Source organism: Antrostomus carolinensis, unplaced genomic scaffold (assembly GCF_000700745.2).
Source record: "Antrostomus carolinensis isolate BGI_N321 unplaced genomic scaffold, ASM70074v2 scaffold7153, whole genome shotgun sequence".
Taxonomy (NCBI): Eukaryota; Metazoa; Chordata; class Aves; order Caprimulgiformes; family Caprimulgidae; genus Antrostomus; species Antrostomus carolinensis.
In genome coordinates, this window is record NW_010307748.1 from 34,747 (window position 1) to 56,716 (window position 21,970).

Below are 21,970 nucleotides of genomic sequence, written 5' to 3' on the forward strand. Positions count from 1 at the left end.
AGGTTACACAGGAAAGTGTCCAGGTGGGTTTTGAACATCTCCAGCGATGGAGACTCCACAACCTCTCTGGGCAGCCTGTCCCAGGGCTCTGGCACTCTGACAGTAAAGATGTTTTTCCTTAAGTTTGTCTGGAACTTCTCGTGTTCCAGTTTGTGCCCCTTTCCCCTTTTCTGGTCACTGGCCACCACCAAAAAGAGCCCAGCCCCATCCATTTCGCCCCCACATTCCAGATATTTATAGACATTGATAAGATACCCTCTCAGTCTTCTCTTCTCTAGGCTGAAGAGTCCCAGCTCTCTCAGCTTCTCCTTGTAAGGCAGATGCTCCAGGCCCTTCATCATCTTTGTGGCCTCCACTAGACTCTCTCCAGAAGATCCCTGTCCCTCTTGAACTGGGGAGCCCAGAACTGGACAGAACACTCCAGATGTGGCCTCACCAGGGCAGAGTAGAGGGGCAGGAGAACCTCCTTCAACCTGCTGGCTACACTCTTTTTAATGCACCCCAGGATACTGTTGGCCTTCCTGGCCACAAGGACACTATATAGGGCAATATATTAGCTGTGCAGAGATATTTCACTGATTTGATTTCAAGCACATCTTCTACCACTTTCTCACCAGACCAAGCATCTAAGAACAAAAGTGTGACAGCAGCTGACTGTCCCCCTTCTCTCCATTTGTAGAATCAAGCGTGAAGTGGGTTTGATCCTGATGGAGTCTGTGTCAAAAGACCATCAACTTGAGTACTTAGTGGTATAGCTAAAGCACTTGGATCTACACTGTGGATCACCACTGTATGTTTCTAGCAGCACAATCCAGTGCCACAGCAGTTTCACACCGTCACTACTGTGTACAGTAAGTTGAGTTGTGGTCCTACTGAGACCAGTGTGGCAAGACTCCAGCTGGCTCCAACAGGAGTAGGATCAGACTCACAATAAAAAAGACCAACTAGCGTCAGGTTTCCTTTCCTAATTATACCAAACTGTGCTCTTTGCTGATCTATTTCATCCAGACAAGAGATGATAATTTTGCTGTGACCTTGTTTCCTGCTGTGCTATGGCAGAGCAACTAGTGAACAAAACCCAACTTGCCTCAGAGCGGAAAAACAATTGGCATGCATTTTTAATAAGTGTTTTTATTCACAATTAGGTATTTATGGCAGCCTGGGAGACAGAAATTGTAATATTTTCTAGCTTTTGAGGAGGTTCAGGTAAGGCAGTCTTTGTATAATGTGCTTTTAAAGCCATGCTGCACTGAGCAAGTCTCACACTTTCTTACCCTTCATGAGCTCCTCTCTGCAGAGAGAAATGCCAGCTGGAGGTTCGAAGGATGGACTTTCAACCTGCCTGATTCCTGAAGGCTGTGGAAGAAATATTTTTTCTTCTCTTCCACTCCTGAACTCCCAAATCCTGGCCTCAAAATTTGCTGATCTTTCAAGAGCTAGTGGAGGCCAGATGTAGAGAGATGTATGGGAGCTTAATGCCTCTGCTTTCTCTCCAAACATGAGGACGTCCGTTGCCTCCTGAAAGCTTTCCCAAGTGAAAGGGTTTGGCTGTTGTTTGGGGAACTGGTTAGCATTAGCTTGCTGTGCAATTTCCTGTCACTTGTGAGATGGTGAATAAGCTGAGGAAAAGTAGGTGGCCCCACTTTTCCATATATTGTAGTGAAACTGGGATCTTTGGGATATAAAAGCGTGGAAAGTTTTCAGCTGGACTGTGATTTAAAATAAATATCTCACCACCCAGTGTTTTAGTCTAGAGGAAGAGGTTTGAACCTGCGTCCTTTGCTAGGGTATTACACCGGTGCCTTTTTTAACCTATGTAAGACTTTTCTACAAGAATTTGAGGTGCAGAACCTCATCAGAATGAAAAAGAGATTGTCCATCTTTACTTTCATTGATTAAACCGAAGTTTTGCTCACTGTGAGTAGGACAGGTGAGTGACAGAGTGCGTTTGGTTACAACCATCAGAATCATAGAATGTATTGGGTTGGAAGGGCCCCTCAAACCCTGATCATCTGGTCCAACCCCCCTGCAGTGAGCAGGGACATCTGTACTAGAGCAGGTTGCTCAGAGCCCCATCCAGCCTGACCTTGAAGATCTCCAGGGATGGGACCTCCACTACCTCTCTGAGCAACCTGTTCCAATGATCCACCACCCTCATATTGCAGAACTTTTTCCTAATATCCAACCTAAATCTGCCCTTTTCTAGTTTAAAACCATCACCCCTCATCCTATTGCTGCCTGCCCTTGTGAACAGTTCTTCCCCAGCTTTCTTATAGCCACTTCTATGCTTAGGAAACCTGGGTGAGGGAGCAAATGAAAAGCTGGAGCTGTATCATTGGGCAGCTGTTTGAAAAGATCTCTTTTCTTCTTTTCTGTCTTCAGACCAAGTCCGAAACAGCTACTACATCGGTGCTGATGGTTCTCTCAGACTGATGCTGGCTAACGGCATGGAGGTGGCTCTGCAAACCGAGCCACATCTGCTGGCTGGCACCGTCAACCCCACGGTGGGGAAGAGGAATGTCACCCTGCCCATTGACAATGGCCTCAATCTCGTGGAGTGGAGGCAGAGGAAGGAGCAAGCAAGAGGGCAGGTCACCGTCTTTGGACGTCGGCTGAGGGTAAGTGAGCAGTATGGGCAGTTTTGGACTCTACTTCCCATCTCATCAGTCCCCAGTCTCATGACAGAAAGGGACAGGGCTGATTTGCATCATCTGCGATAGGGATGAAGCTGCAGGATGGAGAACTAAACTGTTCATCCTCAGTGGCACAACCTTGATGACTTGACTGTAGACTTATGTTCCTTTATGTTCTGACATTCTCTTAGCCATCACAGGTAATATTGCTGATTTGCCTACAAGTCCTCTGCATCACTGGGAACATGTGACCTCCCATCAGACACTGCAGGTTTAACCATCATGTCAGGCTGTTTAAGCAAGCAAGGGAACAATCATAACTATGAAATACTGCACCAACTGGTATAGATATTTTCTACCTGGCAGTAATAGACCTGAGCACCAAAAGCTTTGTAAGCATACGTGGACAGGCTGAGACAGTTGGGGCTGCTTAGCCCCAAGAGAAGAGAATCACACAGAATCACAGAATGTTGGGGATTGGAAGGGACCTCGAAAGATCGTCTAGTCCAATCCCCCTGCCAGAGCAGGAACCTAAACGAGATTAAACTGGAAGGCAGGCTCCAGGGAGACCTTCTAGCAGCCTTCCAGTACCTGAAGGGGCTCCAGGAAGGCTGGGGAGGGACTTTGGCCAAGGGCAGGGAGTGACAGAACAAGGGGTGATGGCTTGAAAGTGTCAGAGGGGAGATGGAGATGAGATGTGAGGAAGAAATTGTTTGGTGTGAGGGTGGTGAACCAGTGTCCCAGGTTGGCCAGAGAAGCTGTGGCTGCTCCTCCCTGGAAGTGTTGAAGGCCAGGTTGGATGAGGCTTTGAGCAACCTGGTCTAGTGGAAGGTGTCCCTGCTGATGGCAGGGGGGTTGGAACTGGATGATCTTTGAAGGTCCCTTCCAACCCAAACCAGTCTGGGATTCTATGATTATTGTTCACTGGGCAGCCTGAGAAAAATCTCTAGTTTTCTGAAAACTTGGTGATCTGTTGAACCTGTTGAAGAGCCAGACTGGCAGGACATTGCATCTCAATTCCCATTTTTCCCCTAATTGAAGTGTTACAATCAGCTCCAGCCTGATGGTACCGTGTGCTCCAGGAGCGCGTGGTCCTTTCTGTGCTTGAGACTGATGTGTTTTGAAAACACTGTTCCACACAATGCACCACAGACTTGTCAGGGCTGTTTAAAGATCTTGCCCAATAAGCCTGTAATTCCTCTGCTAACTGCTGGCAGGGCCGGTAACTTGTAATAGCAAGTCCTGAGCAATCACCCTGTACCTTGCTAGTCTCAGAGTCACGGGCTGATGAGCAGTTCCTGGGAAGCTGCTCAGCACCTGGCAAATTCAGAGCCTGTGAGAAAACTGCTTAGTGCTGTGTAATGCCACCGCAGCGAAGGGACTGCAGCTATTTATTCACACTTAGGCTTTGCAGGAAATACTAATGCTCTGGTTTCTGAATATGTGTTTCCCAGTCCTTGCTCTTCACCTCTCCCTATTCCCTGCAGCGTGACCTCTGCCACCTTGGTGTGATTTCTCCCATCTCTCCTCTCTCACACTTGTCAAGTAGTGCTCTTCACCCTCCCCAGCCCAGCCTCTGCTCTTTCCCCCTTGCGTCAATAGCCTCATTTTTGGTTATCAGGAGAAAAAGTGCAAACAGTTGTGAAAGCTGAAGCTGCTCCTTCAGTGGAAACTGCTGTGGCTCTGCAGATTAGTTGGCATCACCCTTCTTGATTGGTTTGTCTTGGGGTTTTTCTTTTTTCTTTTCTTTTCTTTTCTTTTCTTTTCTTTTCTTTTCTTTTCTTTTCTTTTCTTTTCTTTTCTTTTCTTTTCTTTTCTTTTCTTTTCTTTTCTTTTCTTGCATTTTCTTTTCTTTTCTTTTCTTTTCTTGCATTTTCTTTTCTTTTCTTTTCTTTTCTTGCATTTTCTTTTCTTTTCTTTTCTTTTCTTGCATTTTCTTTTCTTTTCTTTTCTTTTCTTGCATTTTCTTTTCTTTTCTTTTCTTTTCTTGCATTTTCTTTTCTTTTCTTTTCTTTTCTTGCATTTTCTTTTCTTTTCTTTTCTTTTCTTGCATTTTCTTTTCTTTTCTTTTCTTTTCTTGCATTTTCTTTTCTTTTCTTTTCTTTTCTTGCATTTTCTTTTCTTTTCTTTTCTTTTCTTGCATTTTCTTTTCTTTTCTTTTCTTTTCTTGCATTTTCTTTTCTTTTCTTTTCTTTTCTTGCATTTTCTTTTCTTTTCTTTTCTTTTCTTGCATTTTCTTTTCTTTTCTTTTCTTTTCTTGCATTTTTTCCTTTCCTTTCCTTTCCTTTCCTTTCCTTTCCTTTCCTTTCCTTTCCTTTCCTTTCCTTTTCATAACCACTGAAATTATGAGACAGGTATTTTTTGGAAAGCAGAGAGCCCTCTGAAATCCGCAGCTGTGTCACAGCTATTTAGTGTTCAAAGCCATTTCCGCTCATTTAGCCGCAGCTCAGCTGCCCGTGTCAGTTTTATCTTCCACAATTTTCACAGCAGATTCAAATGCAGAATGTGTCTTTGTTTTATATTGTGCTGCATTTGGAAAAACACTTGCAAAATGAATTTTCAGGCTGGTTACTTGTGTCCTCATAAATCTGCCAGCATTTATTCACATTTTGAGCCTATCGGGGCCCTTCTAGTGAAGCAGAAGAGCATCTTACATGGTTGAAGGACTCAGTTATGGCTCTGTTCAGGGGTTCAAAGTAGCTGAGGGTGTACAAGAAGTTTGAAGCTACCTGTTTATACCTGCATGGCAGCATCTGCACCTCTAAGACATAAACCTGCAAGGTGCTAATTGCCTCTCTGGGGATTGCCCAGCATTTAACATATTCTGTGTGTCATCTTCTCCTCTTCTCCTGTACGAGTAATTGCTGCTTTCCCTGTCAAGGGAGAAGCTTAAGGAAGTTAAAAGTTCAACATGTTTTTGTTCATTTTGGGAAATGTTATCATTTTTTGCCATATGTGAGTAAACCACTATTTTCCCTCTCCTCTCACACCACTGCTCACATGAGACAGCAGTGAAGACATGGTGCTCCATGGGCGAAGAGCACACCCAGAGAGGCTGCAGCATTGTTCCATGAAGCCTTTGAGATGAGGAGAACAGGATCTGACCATTGTAAAAGAGGGAGTTCCCCTGAAACCATCATCCTTTCTGCTGCCATCCCATGGATCCACATTTTGTGTTGTGACCCTTCCTCCCACGGTTACAGGGTGTTCTTGGGAACTGACAACCTGTTGCCATGAGCTTGACCAGCTCCCAACATGATGAGGCCAGTTTCACAGCTGACCCTCCCTAGGAAATAATACAACGCATGTGTTTATTGCAGGGATAAGGCACAGGGCAGGGACTTCTGCATGGATGAAGGGAAAGGGGCCAGCCCTGATGCCTTTTCAACACTCCCATCAATGCTGACCTGGCTCTGCACTTGGCCAGGGAGCAGTAAAGCAGCTCAGATATGTTAAAGCAGCTCTTTTCCCTCCTCCTGTGCCACAAACCCCATGGAAAGTTGTGATGTTCTGATGGACACACCCCGTAGTGAGATATTGTCCTCCTGTACTCGGCACCTTGAATACTGCTTTCAGTTGTGGGGCCCTCACACCAAGAAGGACATGGAGGTGCTGGAGCGTGTCCAGAGAAGGGCAACGGAGCTGGGGAAGGGTCTGGAGCACAAGTGTGCTGAGTTCACTTGTGGCTGAGGGGACTGGGGGTGTTGAGCCTGGGCTGAGGGGAGACCTTCTGGCTCTGTCCAACTCCCTGAAAGGAGGGTGGAGAGAGGTGGGGGTGGGTCTATTCAACCAAGGAACAAGTGACAGGACAAGAGGAAACAGCTTCAAGTTGCACCAAGGGAGGTTTAAATTGGATGTGAGGAAAAACTTCTTTACTGAAAGGGTTGTCAAGCATTGAAACAGGCTGATCAGGGCAGTGGTGGAGTCACCATCCCTGGAGTTATTTAAAAGATGTGTAGAAGTGGTGTTCAGGGACATGGTTTAGTGGTGAACTTGTCAGTGTTAGGTTAACAGTTCAACTCAATGATCTTCAAGGACTTTTCCAACCAAAATAATTCAATGATTCTATCTCTGAAAATTGCCTACTAATTCAACCCATCACTGGCCAACAGCAACACAAACTCCATCTGCAGTGAAAGTGTTTGGTATACTCTGCACCTTCCTTTTTTTTTTCTTTTTTTTAAAAAAAACAAATTTGAGTTTTTCAATAAAGAAGGATGTAAAATAATCTCTGACAGTGCAGCAAATAGGACAGCCAAAAGAGACAGAGCTGCTGGCTCAGCTCTGGTATTTATTTAACCATGGAAACTCCTGTTATAATTCACTTTGTTTTTCCCAAGACTTTGGCAGCAGGTTAATGATGGCATCAAGACCTAGTTTCCCAGACACTCCCAGAACCAGCATGACTGCAGAGGTGTCCTGGATGTGCTGATGTGTTGACTAACGAGGACAGTCCAGCATTGTGTCCACAATTTTTGCAAGGTGTTGAGGTCTGGATATGGTCACCCCAATAGTTTTAGCAATTCACTGGGCAATTGCTTTGTAGGCGGCCGTTTATCACAGATGATGTTGTCTCCTGGAGTTCTCATTGCAGAGGTATTGTTTGCCCTCATCTGCTGAAGGTTGCCAGAGTGTTTTCATGAGAAATCTTCCCTTTTTGTACTTTTGGGCTCCCAGGGAGATCAATGAATGCTATCTAATTACAATTTAAGCTAAAGAAGTGACATAGGAAGCATTGGAGAAATCAGAGATAGTGGCATGTTTATGTTTTTGCTTTTCCAGAGCAAGCTAAAGGATTGAATAAAGAACTGTGGAACATGAGTTTAGGGTTAAATTTAGTCTCTCACACGTTATAGAGGGGAGGTGAAATGTGCTGTGAACTGTGATTTTATATTTACCCTGTCTCCATCCTATGCCTTGTCAAATGCTCTGAGGAGCAAAAACTTTTTGTAGGAACTTTTCAGACCTTGTTCCAGGATAAGGACTCCTGGATGTAGGATGACACCTTATTTAGCTGCTCACCATAAAACATGGTTATTGGACTGAAGCCTGCAGCCCTGTCAGTGCTTCTGCTGAAAATTCACTTCTGTTCAAGCCATGCCCTTGAACAAGGATGAAAAAAGACTGAGGCCCTGTTCAGAGGCTATCTAGCAGGGTAGGGTTCACTTTGGCTGTCATCTTGAGGGGTGGCTGTTGGCAGTCCAGCACTTCTCAGAGAGAAGAGAGATTGTACCAAGAGAGCAGGAGAAAACAAATAATTTTATAAAAAAAATAAAAAAAAATCTTTAAAAGGGAGACTGGTTCCAGCCAGTCCTGCAGAAATTGCTTGCCAGAACATGTGGAGGGTGGAATGACTTAGGGCACCAGTAATGGGATACAGAGATTTGGACTGAGCTTAAGAGCTATCCTGGGACCTGTTATTTGGTCCTTCCAGCACGGTGAATGGCACTGCTGCTGGCGTTACCGATCAGGGAGGCCACTTCCAGCCTGGATTGCTGTCCCAGCCCTGGAAGAACTCTTTCCAGCTCTCTTGGCAGAGACCAGGAGCAGAAGAAGCTGCAGCTGCTGGGCTGGAGCTGCTCTGTGTATAGAAGGAAGGCAGAGATGCTTTCTTCCTGCTTTGTTTTTTGGGGTTTTTTGTTTGTAAGCAATTGCCACTTCTGTTTCTCTATTTATAGCAACGAGCACCTACGAGACATCAGATTGCTCTGTTAGTTACATGTGTGCATCTGGACTTAGCATTTTGCTTCCTTTTTAATTATTTCCCAGCTTGCCTGTTACAGTGGGCTGTTGGCTGATTTCCTCTCTCTCTCATTGCCCATTTACATCCTATTTTACACTGATTTAAATGGAGCATTATCTACCTTCCCACAGTGTTTCGTTCCTCAAGTCATCCCCACCTTTTACCATTGTTATTCCTAAACTGAAAATATTTTTTGCCCTTGCCTCCTCTTACATCATTTTCATGCTGACATCATGGCACCAATTCCTTCTCTCCCAGCTGGCCACACACACCCTCAGCTGAGGCAGGTGTGTGTCTTTTCTCTCAGGTAACCAGTGACAGGACAAGAGGAAATGGCCTCAAGTTGTGCCAGGGGAGGTTCAGATTGGATGTCAGGAAATACTTCTTCACTGAAAGGGTTCTCAGGCACTGGAACAGGCTGCCTAAGGGAGGTGGTTGAGTCCCCATCCCTGGAGGTGTTAAAAAGATGGGTTTCTCAGAGATCTGGTTTAGTAGTGGACAGGTACGGTTGGACTCGATGATCTCAGAGGTCTTTTCCAACCAGGAGATTCTATGATTCAATGATTCAGCTCATTTCCACATTTCCTCATCTGTGCTTTTGGCTCTTCCAACCCCAGCTCCTGAGATGCCTTCTTTTGACTTCTGATTCTCCAAATATCAGCACAGATATCTGCCCATGCAGTACAAAAGCTCTGTAGCTGTCCTGCCTTTCTCTCTACCATTCCTCCAGGGCTGAGGAACCCCTTCTCCATTGGCTCTACCACATCCTTTCTCTCCTTTCTCTTGCTAATTAGTTCTCAGATGCTCCCACATCCCACATTTGGAACAGGTTGCCTAGGGCAATGGTGGAGTCCCCATCCCTGGAGGGGTTGAAGAGTCGTGTAGACATAGTGCTGAGGGACATGGGTTAGTCGGGGACTTGTCAGTGTTGGGTTCATGATTGGACTCGATGATCTTAAAGGGCTTTTCCAATCGAGGCAATTCTGTGATTCTATGATCCCATAAAATATAGTGGGAAGTCAGTCATACACCCTGGAGTAATGGCCAAGATCAAAGCTGGACCAGGGCTGAGAACAGCGCTCAGGTCAGCTTTACTCAGAGCAGGATAAGTCAGTGTGTTTAACTTGGTCTGAAGACCTTGCAGCAAACAACAAACCCTAGTTTATTGACTACAGCCGAAGGGCTGCAAAGGCAACTGCAAACTAAGTCAGCTGTTTGGAGTCTGAAATTCAACCGAGAAGAATCTGCATCTTTCTAGAAAAGAGGGGTTCACCAGCTGAAAGAGGTTCAGAAGTGGTGGGATGGAGAAAGAACTATCTTCACTGGTGAGCTCATACTGGGAATGTGTGGTTTTCATCCTTGCTGAGTACTTTGCTACTGTGGTGAGTCTCCTTGCACACATGACTAAACATGAGTTGTATTATCAGCTCCTTTTTGTGTTGCTGTGCGCTACAATCCCCTAATCTTTGCTCCTACCTTTGAAGTAGATACCTTTGATCTTTCAAAATGCAGAGGCAGCGGAGGTAACAGGAGTGTAATTATGCAACACTGAATAACCCCAGGACAATGAAGCTAAAACTCCAGCTCTCAGAGAAAAGTTCTTGCACTGTGTAACATCTACAGTGGTCAAGGCCTCCATATTTCATCTCAAGGGAAAGGTTTAACCTCTGGTGCCTCCAGTATATTCAGTAAAATCAGAGAAAAACTCCATTTTCCACTCTGTTGACACAACATCTGCCTTTTTTTTACAAGTATTATTTTTTGATGTGCACGAAAGCAAAAGACTATATATCCTAGGCTTGATAAGCAGAGTGCCTTGCAAATATTCCTTGCAACAAGTTGTCATTATATCTCCTGTAGGTCTATAATCACCTCTGCTCTAGCAGTCCTAAGCCTAGGCTTGGGATATGGGCAATATTCCTTCACTGTGATGATGTTTCAAAAGTCCCTTGTTTTTTGCCTCTCTCCTCAGGGAAGTCAACAGAAGGAACATTAGGACAAGTCTTTCCTTTGAAAATTGCCTCTTATCCAGAGGCAATGAACAGCTGGATACTCTAAAGTGGGGTCTAAAGAGGTGTTTGGTGAAACAAAGCTAGTCTTCATAACTTAGATGGTTGCCAGCTTCCTAATTCTTCATCTCTCCTGTAGGTTCACAACAGAAACCTCCTGTCCCTTGACTTTGATCGTGTAACAAGGACAGAGAAAATCTATGATGACCACCGCAAGTTCACACTTCGCATCCTCTATGACCAGGCAGGGAGGCCAAGTCTCTGGTCACCCAGCAGCAGACTGAATGGGGTCAATGTCACCTATTCCCCAGGAGGTCACATTGCAGGGATTCAGAGGGGCACGATGTCAGAAAGGATGGAGTATGATCAGTCTGGCAGAATTACATCCAGGATCTTTGCTGATGGCAAATCGTGGAGCTACACTTACTTGGAGAAGGTAAGAATCTTCTTATCACTCAAGAGATGGTGCATTTGGTGCAAATGGGCTTTGCTCCTTTGACTTCAGTACAGCTGTGTTCCTTCCCATCAGCTGATTTATGGTTCTTATGGGCCAATACTCCTACATACACTAAGGTCCACATAGTAACTTTGATGCCAGACCACCAAACAGCAGTTGAAAAGAGCCTGAGATGTTGCTTCCCAGTCACACTGAGACCATGTCTTGATGCTGTGAAGCTTTGGCATTTGATTTTTTAAACCCAACATTCCTTTGCTGAGCTAGCTGCAGCATAAAATATCTTCAGGTAAAGACAGAGGAGTGAACTGTAGGAATTTCCAGTAGGATTTTCCATGTGACAACAATCTATACAGTCTGACATCCTACCTTCTTCGAGTGGCCCATTCCCCTTTCCTGCTTCGTAGGAAATACGTGTAATAAAAAGTGCAAGGCAGAAATCCAGCTAGACTGTTGTAGCACACTGGGCCATGTTTCCTGTAGTCTGCACTCTGTAGATCAGCACAGGTATTAAATTCTTCTGGGTATTACCATTCATTGTGACACTGCCTGGTGTCCTATAGATCCATAGGCTGCATACCTGGGGATGGAATTTTGTTATTCCCGAGTTTTGTATAGAACCTATCACTACAACAGTTTAATGAAACTACAACAACATAGCTTCTGAAAACCAAAAAGTATTGAATTGTCCCTTGTATTATACAATCTGTGTGGATTGTTTGTTACATAAAAAAAATAAATAAAATAAATAAATAAATAAATAAATAAATAAATAACTCCTAGAACAAATAAACATGCAGGGAGAAGTTTGCGGTCAGAGAGTAATAAAAGATCATAGAATCATAGAATCACAGAATGGTTTGGGTTGGAAGGGACATTAAAGATCATCCAGTTCCAACCCCCCTGCCAGCAGCAGGGACACCTTCCACTAGACCAGGTTGCTCAAAGCCTCATCCAGCCTGGCCTTCAACACTTCCAGGGAGGGGGCATCCACAACTACTTTGGGCAACCTAGGAATATACAGAGATGCAATGAATTAACGGGGCATTGGAAGGTGTCGGGGGGTATCTTTTTATCTTTGCAAGCATTGTTTGAGTAGCTCTACCAATTTTATTTATGTAGTCTGTAAAAGCAATTGGCACGGGGAATTTCGGTAGACACAGCTTGCTACAGGGTATTGATTCAAACTGAGCATTCTGAACTTAGACCTTCTTCACTTCATTAACTGCTTCTTCCTCTGACCCACTCTTACTCAGGGATACTCGATTTGCCATGCAGCTTGCAAGCCTCTCACCATTTAATCCTATGGGTGCAGAGATTTGTCTCACTTGCCCTGCTCCAATCTGAAGTTTGAAGAATCTTGCAGGTTTGTTGAGAGCTGAGTATAATTTTGCCTGAAAACCAGGAATATAATCTCTATTTTTCTCCTTCCCATCCAGTCCATGGTGCTGCTCCTTCATAGCCAGAGACAGTACATCTTTGAGTTTGATAAGAATGACCGGTTGTCATCGGTGACCATGCCCAACGTCGCCCGTCAGACTTTAGAAACCATTCGTTCCATTGGTTACTACAGGAACATCTACCGACCACCAGAAGGCAACGCCTCAGTCATTCAGGATTTCACAGAGGATGAGCAGCTGCTCCACACTTTGTACTTGGGGACTGGAAGACGTGTTATCTACAAGTATGGAAAGTTGTCCAAGTTAGCCGAGATGCTCTACGACACCACAAAGATCAGTTTCACCTATGACGAAACCGCTGGCATGCTGAAGACAATAAACTTGCAGAACGAAGGGTTCACGTGTACAATCAGATACAGACAGATAGGACCCCTCATTGATCGACAGATCTTCCGCTTCACCGAGGAAGGCATGGTCAATGCACGCTTTGACTATAATTATGACAACAGCTTTCGGGTGACCAGCATGCAAGCAGTCATCAATGAGACACCTTTACCCATTGATCTCTACAGGTACGATGACGTGTCAGGCAAAACTGAGCAATTTGGTAAATTTGGAGTCATTTACTATGATATTAACCAGATTATCACCACTGCTGTCATGACTCACACTAAACATTTTGATGCCTATGGTAGGATGAAGGAGGTCCAGTACGAGATATTCCGGTCGCTGATGTACTGGATGACTGTGCAATATGACAACATGGGGAGAGTGGTTAAGAAAGAGCTGAAGGTTGGCCCTTATGCAAACACAACTAGGTACTCATATGAGTATGATGCTGATGGCCAGTTGCAGACAGTGTCTATCAATGACAAACCACTCTGGCGTTACAGCTATGACCTAAATGGAAACCTCCATTTGTTGAGTCCAGGCAATAGTGCCCGTCTTACACCGCTCAGGTACGACCTCAGGGACCGGATTACCAGACTGGGGGATGTGCAGTACAAAATGGATGAAGATGGCTTCCTGAAGCAAAGAGGCAATGATGTTTTTGAGTATAATTCAGCTGGCCTGCTCATCAAAGCCTACAATAAAGCTAGTGGGTGGAGTGTGAAATACCGCTATGATGGCCTAGGAAGGAGGGTCTCTAGCAAAACCAGCCATGGCCATCACTTGCAGTTCTTCTATGCAGACTTGACCAACCCAACCAAGGTCACCCATTTATACAACCACTCAAGCTCCGAGATCACCTCTCTCTACTATGACCTCCAAGGCCACCTCTTTGCAATGGAGCTCAGCAGCGGTGATGAATTCTACATAGCCTGCGATAACATTGGCACTCCTTTGGCTGTCTTCAGTGGGACTGGCTTAATGATTAAGCAGATACTGTACACAGCATATGGGGAGATCTATATGGACACCAATCCCAACTTCCAGATCATCATTGGCTACCATGGAGGACTGTACGACCCCCTCACAAAGCTTATCCACATGGGACGGAGAGACTATGATGTGCTAGCGGGTCGGTGGACGAGTCCAGACCATGATATGTGGAAGCATCTGAGTAGCAATAACATAATGCCTTTCAACCTGTATATGTTCAAAAACAACAATCCCATTAGCAACTCTCAGGATATCAAATGTTACATGACAGGTAAGACATTTAAATTCATTAACATCTTCACAAGCTTGCCATCGGTGAATAGGTTTCTTCTCTCTCAGTATCCTGGTCACCATGAGGTTTGCCAGTGTTTAATATAAAGGACACAAGTTTTCTTTGCCAGTTGACCCCTATGTCCACAGCATGTTTAATTCATTAGCATGGATGGAAATTGTAATTCCCAAACCTGTTTCCTTTTCTCTTCCTTGGTGTTTGTTCTCTTTATTTTGCTTCCAGTTTTTTGTTCCCTGAAATATCCCAAGTTTAGCTACCGATTAATGTCCTGATAACCTTTCTCTTTGTGGAGGGGCAGCTCTGTTTGCACAGTTCTGCCTAGAGATTTATTTGCAACTAAACAAATGACATGCAGATTTGTTTTAGTAGGATGGCAACAGCGACTTAAACCTTTTATTACGGTCAGCTATTTCAGAGCACGCTACAGTAACCATGTAGTTCAAAGTTAATCTGCCCCACAGAATTAAGTTCCTCCTCAAAGTCAATAAAAGCAGATGCGTTAGACTTAAAGGCCAGATTTTAGGGCGTACTTACCCCACAGCTTCACATAACCTCTGAACCTCTTCCCCTGGGACTTTATCAAATGGCAAAAACATGAGCTCTATCTAATGTTTTTTATACAGAAAATCATTCTGTAGGTTAAATATCCTTCCTATATTCATCCTTTGAGCGGACTGTTTTGCTGGGACTCTTTTCTATATAGTTCCCATTGGAAAGCCAGGTGACACAATCACAAACCAAATGTACATACTTAAGGAGATCTAATTAATTTTTAACTGCTCCTGCTGCCTCTGACAACTTTCCCATATGCAACAATATTGGCATTTCCCTAAATTATGAGATCGACTTAATAGCAAAAAATGTTACACAATAAAAATCCTGGGTTGTTCCTGGTCGTTAGGGCAGTGAAGGGCCTGAAGAACGAGTTCTCTGAGGAGTGGCTGAGGGAACTGGGGTTGTTGAGCCTGGAGAAAAGGAGGCTGAGGGGAGACCTTCTGGCTCTCTCCAGCTCCCTGAAAGGAGGATGGAGAGAGGTGGGGGTCTGTCTCTTCTTCCAAGTAACAAGAGACAGGACAAGAAGAAATGGCCTCAAATTGAATATGAGAAAAAACTTCTTCACTGAAAAGGGTGTCAAGTGTTGGAACAGGCTGCCCAGGGAGGTGGTGGACTCAACATCCCTGGTGATATTTAAAAGATAACTAGATGAGGTGCTTAGGGACATGGTTTAGAGGTGGAGTTGGCAGTGTTGGGTTCATGGTTGTACTCCATGATCTTAAAGGTCTTTCTCAACCACTACAATTCTGTTCTATTCCACTCTCCTTTAGGATTTGTGCTTTCAGGTTCTTATGCAATAATCATAAGGATTAGGATGTAATTTTTTAATGCAAAGCTGTTTTCTCCAGAGCTGAAAAGATGATGCCATGAGGGAAGTAAAATATGCCAAAAGATGCAGACTAAGATCCTGCATATTGGCCTCACTCTGGTAATTAAGGCTGGCAGGGAATACTTAGAGATAACTTTTCCTATCAGAAAATGCTCATTTGTCAAAACTGAATTTGTTTATGGGAGAGGGTTGAGCTTCAGAGATTTTTCAGCAGAAATGTTGTAAACAACTCTGAAAATTGTCTAAATGACAAATTCCAAAATAGCCTAAAAGAAAAATTTCTTTTTGGTTTTCAACCTTTTCAAGTTAAGTGTAAAGTAATGATTGAAAACTGGAATAAAAAAGTTAAGAAGTCAAAACCAAGATGGAAGATCTTAATTTGAAATAGTTTTCTTGAGCTAATCTAGTTTTTGAACAGTTGCTTTGTGACATATTAACAGATTTTTTTATTTTCCTGCTCAAGTTAAGACAGGACAAAATTTCCAATCCTATCTTGGAACAGGCAAGCAACTCCCTACCTAGCACTGATGATAACATCAAGATGTCCAAACCTGATACTTTAATATTTTATATGCACCAAATGACTTTTTCCACGGTCATAAAGCTTCTATTTTTAGTCTTTCAAGAATATAGAGCCCAATATACAGATTTTAAGTTTCTCCTCTCCCACTGCATGGAAAAAACAGGTCACCTTATGGGATGAGTGCCATGATGGAAGGCTGCTGCTCTGGCATTTCTTTCTGCTGAAGCTTTCAGGCACCTCATGGGCAGGACCTATGATGAGCTTGTCCTTGTCATCAAAACCAAATCCGCCCAGATTTTGACACAGGGAACCACTCTCTGTCCCTCTCTCCCCACCCTGGGACCCACAGTCCTTTGGGGAGTTCAGCACCCAGGATGTGAGCAAACAACACACACGTTTCTCTCCAACAATGAGGTTTCTGAGCTCGTGGGTACAAATTGGAGGCATGTGGAAGGGAGAACAGGGGAAGGAGGTATTTACATTTTGAGAGGCCCGTTGTTAAACATGAATATTTTAGCAATTGTACACTTCATGGCACAGAGCTTTGCTGCCAGCTTCAGCAATCCTGATGGATTGAACTGACATTTCCATTACATGTGTCTGCATTAAGCACTCTTTTTCTTTGCCCTCAAATGAATTTAGTAGGAAATGTGTTGTCAGGGTTACTGTAGCTGAAAAAAAAACCTCTGTGATGTGAAATGTACTTTTCTATCAAAAAAGTTGTCACTGCCTCTTGGCAAATTAATATTTTCCCCTCTGTTTTCTCAGCTACACACCTTCCTCCCATGATTTTGGGTAGGAGTTGTTTTTTTCTTTTTTTTTTTTTTTCTTTTCTGGATATTCCAACACCTCTTCCCAAAAAGAACAAACTCCTATTTGCAAATGTTTTGAAAGTCAGTTTTCTGAAAAGTTTCAAAAAAAAAAAAGCCTGTCTTGAATCTCTCCAGACATGTTACATATTTTTCTGCTGTTCAGCATCCCTGTTCTGTATCCTTTTTAACATTTGTGAAGTGCTTGGAAAATGGTTCCTGCACCGATGCCGACCTTCACTGTTTTACTTTGTTCTCCTGACCACCTGGTCCACAATATGTACATCAAAGGTCTTCATTTCACATGAGAAGGATTTGCAAGCAGACCGGCTTAGCACTAAGCAAAAAAATAATCAAATGAGCCTTTTAATTTCTTTCCCTCCCTCCAACCTCTCTGTTTCAAAGACACTCCAAAAACAGTCTGTACATTGAGTGAACAGAAGTGTTTTTATTACAGAAATCCTCTCCCTTCCACATGGATTGTCACAAGGGCTTTTTGGACATCTGCCCAATCTCAACATTTTGGCCTGTAAGAAAACAAGCAACAGATAGTGTGTTTGTTTGGCTCCTGGTTCTCCAGTCATCTGGAAGTGCCTTATTTGCCACTTGCATCCATAATTTCTTTTCCAACCAGTTCTTTAAAACGTTCATTTGGGCTTAAGGGGAATAGAGAAAAAAAAAAAAAAAACAAACCAAACAAAATACAAACACACACAAAAAAAAAACATTCAAAGGTGCATATTTGATTCTTTAAATTGATCCCTTTTTCAGACTGTTTCAACAATATTTATTGAGTTTAGCAAAATGAAAATCAAGGCCCTTGCACATCCAGCTCGAAGCAGAGCAATCACCGACACAATCCTGGTTATATGCAAAACACTTAAGACCCCTGGGAGCTGCTATTAGTTAAACTTTACCTTCATACCTTTATTTTTCTTGTAATTTCTATTTGTGTGCCAAATGCAACACCGTATTGCTTAGGGACTGTAGAAGGTGTGTCCTTCTCTAGAGTTCAGTGAAGGCAAACAAGGTGAGATCATCAAATGATCTGAAGTTAGAGGGGGAAGCAATGCTGAGCAGATCTAGGAGTTAGCCAACCTCATCCTTATTTCCTCCAGCAGATTAACATTCAGCTGCTAATCCTAATAGCTATGCAATCAAAAATCAGAGATGACTTTGTAGTTTACTGTCAGGTGATTGCAGGAATGATGTCCCAAATGATTGGGTTTTCCATCATGTCCCCTCTAGCGCCAGTGGTCCTCCTTTTACATAGGACAGTAGTTTATTGCTTGTAGACAGTAGCTTTCTCACAATCCATGGATTTGTTTCCAAGAGGTTTGTGAAAAATACAGAAACAAAGTAGTCTTGTATCTCTACACTTATTTGCACTGGAATGTACCTTGCAGGTAGTGTGGAAGGTGATTTTAAATGTCACTATAAAAGATGGCAAGTGACTTTACACTGGTTTAATTCTCAAACTACAGCTCCTTATGAAAAATGCCAAGAAACTCAGGACTGAGGTGGAAGAGCCTCTTCCATGAGCACCTGTTAAATGACCATGCTGTTTGTCCTGGATATCCTGGTATTCTGGCTCACATAGCTCTAAATTTAGTCTTTAGCCTGCAGACCCTTTGAGAGGCCTTAAGAAGACAAGTATTGTGGCTGAGATGTTCAGAGATGGTGGTAGGACTGGACAACACCTCCCATGTAGCTGGAACATCCCAGCCTCCATTAGTGTATTAGTGTTCCTGTGCTGCTTCTACATAGCTTAGAGGAGTGCCTGGTCCCTGCTGACGTAAGGCCAACGTGGAGTTGGCTTTGTTTTGTGCCATTTAGTCACTGCCAAAGTTTCTGTTTCAGAGCTGGGAAAGTGCAGAATTGAAATGTGGTTGGAGTTGGAAAGACCAGCCTTGGCACACGGTTGTTTCAAGGACCATTAAGATTTGTGCTTTTCACACAAAGTAGATACTCATCATTTTGGCCAGAGTGCTACAGTGCCAGGCACCATAGGGTCCTCCTCTGTGCCATTCTCTAGGCAACCCTACTTGAGAGATCAGATAATCTGATTGATGCTTCTCTTCCCTTCCAGATGTCAACAGTTGGCTGCTCACCTTCGGGTTCCAGCTACACAACGTCATCCCCGGCTACCCCAAGCCAGACATGGATGCAATGGAGCCATCCTATGAGCTAATCCACACACAGATGAAGACCCAAGAATGGGACAATAGCAAGGTGATCTATGCAACTCCATACTGTATCTCATATCCCTATCAACAAACTATCTAGTTGCAATCTTTATTAAAAAAACTTCTATCAACATGTTCTCCCAGACACAGTGGGAGAGTAGGAGCAAGTCAGTAATGAAATCTGACTGAATAATTGCATCTTAAATTCCTTCCTTCCATGGTGCTTATTTCTGTCATGTTTTCTGGTGGTTGCTCAATGAAATGGTGTGTTACTGTTCCTTTCTCCCACAAGAGGCCATGTTACCATATAACTTAGGCTAAGTTCAAGGCCTTTGCACCAAAGATTCTTGGGGAAAAAAAAAAAGAAGTCTTGATACAGAATCATTTTCTACAGATTTCTTTTCTAGAAATTTATTCAGTCTGGTTTAAGATGTCTTAAAACAACAAGTCCCAGTACTTCCCTAGGAAACAGTTCTGCATGACAGTGGGTCTCACCAAAAAGACATTTTAGCTGATAATTAACTTTTATTTTACCTGACTGGGTTTAATGACAAGTCACCATGTCCTGCTTTTAAAAACAGGCCTGCATCACAAGCCATTTTGGTAGATACTGGTGCAAAATTCAATGACAAAATTAACAAGAAAAAGCTTTTACAGCCCAGTCATTTCCCCTTCTCTTCCTGTTGGGAATTATCCATCTGAAAGATGGAGGCAGGGCTGTTAAAGGTTAGCACAATGGGTCAGGATCCGAGAGCTCTGGGTTACTGCTTATTGGTTGTATGACCTTGAAAGAGTCATTTACCTCTCAGGATACTCTTTCATCTCCTAGCCTGATTTTATTCTGGTTTTGCTTTCACCTATTTAGTCCAAATCCTCTTTAGTCTAAATTCCTGCTTGCTTTTGCTGTGTATTCAAACATCGTGAGAGCAATGAGGCACCAATTTGTTTGGGGAGATCAGGATATGCTTTTAACATTTTTGCTAATAAAATTATAACAGTAGGAAGTGGAACTTATCCCAGCTGCCCTCTTGGACTCTTTATCTATGAGTTCACTGAAATCTCACTGTCCTGCAGCAGATTCTTGAGGTCCTGTACACATATTTTACCAGGAGGTAAAATAGCAGTGTCACATTTCTCCAGCTACAAAAGGTGTCACTCAGCAAGATACTGTGGATTAATAAAATAGTCATGTGTCAGCCCAGCCTTGGTGCTCAGCTTCATAGATATGGTGAAGACAAGTTAATACATACTTCAACTTCAACAAGAGATTTATATTAAGACATATCACTTTATAATAGAGAAGGACCGAAAGAGTTATGCCTTTTGCTACCATGGTGGAGTTGATGCTTGAAAGCCATTGTGCCATCTTAGTTGTGTCAGAGACTCCATTTTTGTGTCTCTCTTCTTTGGATTAAACAATAAAATGCTAATAGAGATGATTTATATAATAAGAAATAGCCTCAGGTTTTTTTCTTTCTCTCTGATGTGACACAGTGTCCCCAGGCAAAACTGTACAAGAAAAGGCTCATTCAGAGACTGCACAAAAGATTGTCTCTAAATTGTTTTGTGCAGTAGATAATAAATCTCACAGATCTGCAACAGAAATTATTATTATTGATGGTGTTGTTATTATGATATCATTATTTTACCATTAGCTCATTATTATTATAAGGCTTATTTAATAGCCAAGTAACTTGAGTGACAGCTTGAGATGAAGACTGCCACTTGCTCATACAGGCAGCTGAGCTGGAAATAAAACCGAGGAGCCATCCTTTCCATCCACCCATTTTAGCTGAATCTGCCTGAATGAGCAATAAGAAGAAAAGAAAATCTTTGTGTCTCCTTCAGATTTATAAAGCAAGAAGTTGAAGTGAGGATTGTGCAGGGTCCTTGCTCGGTAAAAGAAAGCTTCATGCAGTCATCGTGCTTCCAGATGAGTCACTTTCCACTCACCGTGTTGAAAGCGGAATTTAACCATTGCGGGTTGTTTCGTATTATTCCCTGTGTTATGACAGCAGCAAAACAGGAGCATTTTTATTTTAGTCTACAGTCACAGGATCACGCTGTGACAGCGAGTGGCTCTCAACTGCTATAGAGCAGGATTCCCTTCCTTTCTGTCACATCCAGCATATTGTAGGTATCTATTTGCATAAGAGAAATTCATTCACATATGATACCTGAACATCTGATCCATTTTCTCCTAAGTCTATCCACACATTCAACACTAATGTTTCACGTGTAGTTCTGTTCACTCTCAACCCTTCCAGCCCCACATACATGCTCCCAGGCACAATCCAGCCCTTCTTCCTACTGGTTATGTCTGTATTTATTGATGAAACATGTAGAAGAAAATATAAACTTTTGAAAATTTCACATAGCAAATGACAGAATTAAACGAAGTTAAATGGAAACACAGGAAATATTTTCAGATAATAAGACTGATCAAACTGTGAAATGGTCTTCCAGAGCATATGGAGGAAGCTCCAGATCTTTTGTCATTTCAAAGTAGCCTGGGCAAGCCACTGGACAATGTCCATCATGCATGAAATCCAGGGACAGTCTCTGAAGGATGTACCACAGCTTTTTCATCTCCACATCTTCCAGTCCCTGGTTTCTCTGGGTCATATACTTCCTTGTGATAGACCAAAATAAACTTGAGTTCCTTCACTGACTTTGCTGATCAAGGCTGTGGCCCAGCAGTTTCGATCACCTCTTTTACCAGAGAGGAATGAATAACAGGAGCACAACAGCAAACCAACTAACTCCACGTAAATGGCTTCTTCCTGCTTCTTCAGAGTGCATAACCAGAGGGCTCGAACATCTCCTTCCAAAACATTGTTGGCACTTGCCTTGCAGGGCTGGAAGAAGGGAGAGAGAGAATTCTAACTCTGAGCATCCAGCAGCTCAGGAACAGGCAGCATATCGTAAACCTTGCAGTTACCCCCTGCAGCTCCAGAGTGACATTTAAAATCCAATACTCTGTTGTGCAGCACTTTCCCCCTCTCCTCCCTGTGACCGTGAGGCTGTCACTAAATTGTTTGTTGAACAAGTTGAGTGTTATTGGCCACCAGGGGACTCTAGGTGACCTCTGGCATATTGTGGAGCTGCTGCACCTGAATCCAATTTCTCTTTTTTTTTCTTTTTTTCTTTTTTT

The 21,970-nt window shown here is 43.2% G+C and overlaps 1 protein-coding gene across 1 annotated transcript in view; it reads left to right on the forward strand.

Moving 5' to 3' along the window:
• LOC104523088 (teneurin-4) overlaps positions 1-18,862 on the forward strand; it is a gene marked incomplete at both ends in the record, with an annotated part of 50,506 nt that extends 31,644 nt beyond the window's left edge. The window contains 4 exons of the mRNA XM_010165553.1: positions 2,383-2,618; positions 10,525-10,821; positions 12,279-13,893; positions 18,720-18,862. Of these exons, the coding sequence (XP_010163855.1) occupies positions 2,383-2,618; positions 10,525-10,821; positions 12,279-13,893; positions 18,720-18,862 (2,291 nt within the window). The remainder of the gene's footprint in view (positions 1-2,382; positions 2,619-10,524; positions 10,822-12,278; positions 13,894-18,719) is intronic.
• Between the last annotated feature and the right edge of the window lie 3,108 nt (positions 18,863-21,970).